Genomic DNA, 5,179 nt, shown 5'->3' on the forward strand with positions numbered 1-5,179 from the left:
TTTTGTTTGAGAGTACAGGTTTTGCATCATGTTATAACAGCATTACAGCACTTTACAGAACCCACTATGTTTTAACTGGCATTGCCAAAAGAACAGCAACCACGGTAATCATTTTTGTAACTGATAAACTAGCTATTATAGATGCATCAATTTGGTTTTTTCCACACGCGTTTTCCTGTGAGTGTTTTGTTACACATGCCACGAGGCGCGCCTTTGTGGCGGTAGCCAGCACCGCGGAGCGGAGCTGTGGGTTCTTTGTTCCACTCTTGAGCGCGAGCGCTGGTGCTCGCCAGCGAGAGATGGAGTTAACGTGTTCGAGTACAAAAAGAGACAGTGTCGCTACGCTGGCACTACAAACGCCCCACAGTCAGCTCCACCATATCCCCTTGTCTCTCAGTATATCCAAATCAGATATACTGCAACACGCCCCCCTTCACCCTTCCCTGCGAGACAGAACAACCTCAACAAAGTGACCCGCTGCAACCTCGTGTATACAAGTAATAACGGCGACGAAGGGGCGGGACGCATTTTTGGATTGCATGCTTCCACCATTCGCAATTCTAAAATTAAAACAAAGTAACATGAAACTGTATACAACCACTTCTCCCGTCGCAATTCCACGAGACAAAAAAAAAAAACCAAGTTGATCACAGCACGCGCCCGCCACCCTTCCTCCAGACGCAATTCTTGTCTTTACGTGATTGTTGTACATAAACATTATCTCATGACAAAACCATGTCGTAGAGTCTGCAAAATACTGCTCCCCAAAAACGCCCAAGCACGTTTTTTTTCCTAAATACTCTGCTTAGTTTCAAAGGTATAGGGTAGGCATGCTGAGTTGGTTACATGCTGGGTGTTGCGTGATTGCACGGATATCGCTAGATGTTATTTTTCTATTTCTGCGTTGTCTTACATAGACAAAGCAATAGCGTTGAGGGCTGGGTTTTTTTTTCCACGCGGGGGTCGATACAAGCGCACCGATGCCACAGGATCTGAAGAGCACGAGATACAACGGCAGAGTAGGGCAGCTCAGTGTGTCTGCAGGGGAGGGGAGGGGGCGGTATAAACCAGACGGGGTGGAGCGAGAGATGGTCGAGCCCCCTACTCTGTGCAGACGGCCCTTGTCTTGAGAGCTTGGAGAGAGAAAGGAGGAGGAAAAAAAGCTAGCAAAGCAAGCGAAGATAGCAAACGGGGGCTGGTCCGTGGGTGTGACTAGCGTACTGGAAAGGGGAGGGGGTTTGGAAGGGGGAGGCGTGGAGGCGGCGCACGGGTGTGCTGTTTCTCGAGCCTCTTTCCCCGCTTGTCTTTGTTTCGTACTCTTTTGTTAGCCATGCCGAGCCTGCTGGTTCTAGCAGGGATCATGGAAAAGAACGGGGAGCTGGCCGTCTCCGGCTTCGGAAGCGAGGGGCTGCACGTGCCGCCCGACGAAGAAGAGGACGACTCCCGGGCTCTGAGGGTCGCGCTGGGTCAGTTGTCTCTGTTGGGTCTCGGGGAAGCTGAGGACGGTGGCGGCGGGTCTCCCGCAACTGGATCGCAGGATCGGAGTAACAACAATAACCATCACAGCAGCTGCATCGGAGGAGGGAGCGCCGGGGACACGGGGCTTTTGACTGGAAAGAGCAAGTTGTGCGTCCTGTATGAAGCTCCCACATCTGAAACGAAAGGACGCGGCTCTAATATAACCGAATGCGTCCCTGTGCCCAGTTCTGAACATGTGGCCGAAATAGTAGGGAGACAAGGTAAAGACAAAGCAGAACATTGTTTCGGTTTTAAAAAGCTGGTGATGTGTAGACTGTGTTGTCTCACATAGCTCTGCCTGTAAAGACTCAATAACTTATCAGAGATATTGTTGGGGGGGAAAGGGGGTGGTGGTTTTTCTGTTTGTTGTTGCATTTGGCGGTTATGCCTCACAATTCCGTTGTAGCCTACGTAACATAGCCACGTTTCCCCCGTTAGTATCACAACTGATTTAAATTTCTAAAAATAAAAAAAGCAATTGACACAAATTAACCGCCTCTCACTGCACTGTATCGCAATTTTATGTAAGACCTGTTTTCAAATGTTGCAGTGTAACGGACTCCTCGCGCATGGAGGCATTCGCTTCCTTTGTCGTGTGAGCGCACGAGACTGTTCAAAAAAAAAAAAAAAAAAATCACTCAAAGTAGCGACTGTTAGCATAGTAGCCGAATCAGTGAGGCTGTGAAGTTTACTACGAGCCCAAAATTTTGTAGTCTTCACACGCACATGTTAAGCTCTTTCGTTTCAAACCGGCTGACATTTTCAGTGAGATTTCCCTCTCTTTGTCCCATTTCCAATGAATTCATTGTTTACAGTGTGTCGCCACTGGTATATAACGGTTTATGCGTGTCTGTCACACAGCCCTGGGGTAGCTCTTACATTTGCGTGTCATATCAAATGGGGTTAGTTACAAACACAGTTCACTGAGAGTATCGCCAGTAAATCACTTTGAACGCACAGGGTAATCTGCAAACCAGAAAGAGGCGTCACCCCATGAGGGCAGCGTCAGCTGTCAATGAAACCAAATATTTGGGGGAGTGTACTTTAAGGTGTCCAGTTTACACTACCCAGCTTAGAGATAAGAGGGACTAAGTGGAAAATGCCGTTTTAGCCATTGGTGTGGCGAAGTTTAGGCACAAAAATCTATCTATAAAGAGACAGGCGTCTCCCTGAAAGAACCGTCCGTGAAGAAGAGCGAAGGCGCTTTCTGGTTCGGCGGTTCGCTGGGGGTCTCTGGGGCGGTCCAAGGCCAGCGCGCGGTCACTTTCGTTTGGAAGTCCGGTTGACCCCCCTGGCGGCATCGCAAAGAGAACAAAAGTGTCTTTTCTCCGCCTGCTGTGTTTTGTATGTAGGCTGCTATTGTTGAGCGGGGTCTGCAGTACCGTGGTCTCGGAGGGTCTGGGGCAGCCGTGGGAGGGAGGGACGGAAGGACGGATTTGGGGGGTCCAAAATATTCAAGGGGGAGTTACACCCAGCCACCCAGAACAACACCCTCTCTGCCCCTATGTCCTGCTCCTCAGGCCCCCGTTGACTGATAGTTTGAAGGAGTTCACTGAAATGGGGAGAGTGTGGGTGTCTCTGTGCGAAGCATTGGCTTTCTCTTTTGCACTTCTTCAAAGATATAAGGATGAAGGGGGGGGGGGGGGGCGTGGTAGGGGGGTCTTGTAGTCTTATTGCATTCCCTGTGCCATATTAGGCGTGCCAAGAAGCCCTGAAGCATGAATGGGTATTTAACAGCCAAATTCAGCCTCATTTTATTTATTTATTTATTTATCTAGTTATTTATTTATTTATTTATCTAGTTATTTGTTTCTACACCCAATGTTTCTGAGCATGATCGCAGTCCTTCCCCCTTGCCATACATCAAAATTAAGTCATACTGCGTCTCTCGGGTGGGGTTATGACCTCATCAGATTGGGGGGGGGGGGGGTTTGGAACACGCAGTCTGGTTAGATGATGAAGTCGTTGGAGGGCCAGGGCTGAATCTGAATCACACGCAAGAACAGTAATGTTCTTTATTTTTTATTTTTTTGCTGTCCTGAACGTGGATATTCAACCTTTGATTGCAGCACCTAGCTGCAATTAGCTCATGCTCTCAGAAGAAAAAAAAAAATGAAAAGAGCTGGGTGATACAGAGTTGACCCTGAGGTCTAAATAATGATAATTATGATCATTTATATGGCAAGTTAATCTCCCAAGTGAGTTTCTGAATAAATGTTACCTCTTTAAGTGTTGTATGCTAGGTGTCTTGCTGCATTGGTGTCTTGTAGAGGTGAAACAGAACAGTTTTTGGAATATTTTTTGCGAAGCGGAGCACCATTTGAGGAGGAGGGGGGGGGAAGGGGGCGTTTACCGCACATGATTTCATCCCTGCCAGCGTGCAGGTCTTGCGGCAGTGCACACCTCTCAGGATTTTTGTCGTTCTTGTTTTTGTCGTATTTTCAGCTTTGTGTGTAAGTGTGTTTGTGTGTGTGTGTGTGTGTGTAAAATTTGAGAGCTGACTCACCTTGTGATCATCTGAGCAATCAGAGCATCATTTTGGACAACGGGGTTTCAACGCATAGCCATACCCCAGTACCATTAAAATGCAGGTTTAGCTTCTTCTTTTTTTTGTAAAATAAAATGCAGTTCCAGAAATCATGCTATGTAATGAGAGTATTTTTTTGGTTTTTCTAGGAACGGGCTTTTTTTTTTCTTTGTCAGTGATACGTGAATCATGAATCAAACCGCGCATCGGTCATTTCAGTGCGTAACCAGGAATTGACAATTCGTTTCTGAAGGTTTGAATCTGAAAAAATGAAATTGTTTCATTCTGTGAATTCGGTATCTATTTTGGAGAGCAGTGAGAAACAGTCTGAAGTCACTGGTTTTGCATTCATATTATTTTATTCCCCTGGGAAAAATGATTGTGAGCAATTCAGAAAGACTGCTGCTGCAATGCCAGGCACACATTTGCTGGTTCATTTTGACACAAAAAGAAAACCCAAAAATATAAATAATTTTAGCAATTTAATTTGACCTTTTCACAATCCAGGCTGTCCCTCCGATTCACCATGTTCTATAAATGTACTCATTCAAGCAATCATTCATGCACCTATTCACTCGTTCATTCTTTCATTCGTTTGTTCATTCGTTTGTTCATTCGTTTGTTCATTGTGCAGGTGAAAGCAAGGTCCCTTTTAACGCAGAGAACGCATTCTTTTCGTGTAGCCTTTAGGATCTTGCGGAGATGGGGGAACTGCTTGATCGTTTCCTCAGTCACACCCCCTAGTCTGTAGGATTTTCAGATACGAGACTGTTGTGGAAGTGCCCCTCCATTTCTCAGTATCTGGTGTGGAGCATTGCCTTTGTTCCTCAGGACTTGCCCTGGTGATTTAGGGGCGATTCAGCTATGGTTCTTATCTTCTTAAATAAAAAATAAAAAAAGTCTTAGAACATCACATGGGAATTGTCACAATACCAAAATACCTGGCGAGCTGTGTCTAAATATTTCAGCTTCTCTGCAATTGGACGTGCAAAACGAGGCGTTATTGCATATATTCAGTTTTTTGTCGGTTTTTTATTTATTTTGAAAAACACATCGGTAGAACTGCAATGTAGATCCGGAATATTACTCGCACTTGAATACTAGAGCATGTGTAAAAGGTTCTTTTGTTTGGGG

At 46.0% G+C, this 5,179-nt stretch overlaps 1 protein-coding gene across 1 annotated transcript in view; it reads left to right on the plus strand.

Moving 5' to 3' along the window:
* Positions 1-1,112: 1,112 nt before the first annotated feature.
* LOC135260239 (RNA-binding protein MEX3A-like) overlaps positions 1,113-5,179 on the plus strand; it is a 9,812-nt gene continuing 5,745 nt past the window's right edge. The window contains exon 1 of the mRNA XM_064345474.1: positions 1,113-1,739. Within this exon, the coding sequence (XP_064201544.1) occupies positions 1,331-1,739 (409 nt within the window). The 5' untranslated portion in view covers positions 1,113-1,330. The remainder of the gene's footprint in view (positions 1,740-5,179) is intronic.

Source organism: Anguilla rostrata, chromosome 8 (assembly GCF_018555375.3).
Source record: "Anguilla rostrata isolate EN2019 chromosome 8, ASM1855537v3, whole genome shotgun sequence".
Taxonomy (NCBI): Eukaryota; Metazoa; Chordata; class Actinopteri; order Anguilliformes; family Anguillidae; genus Anguilla; species Anguilla rostrata.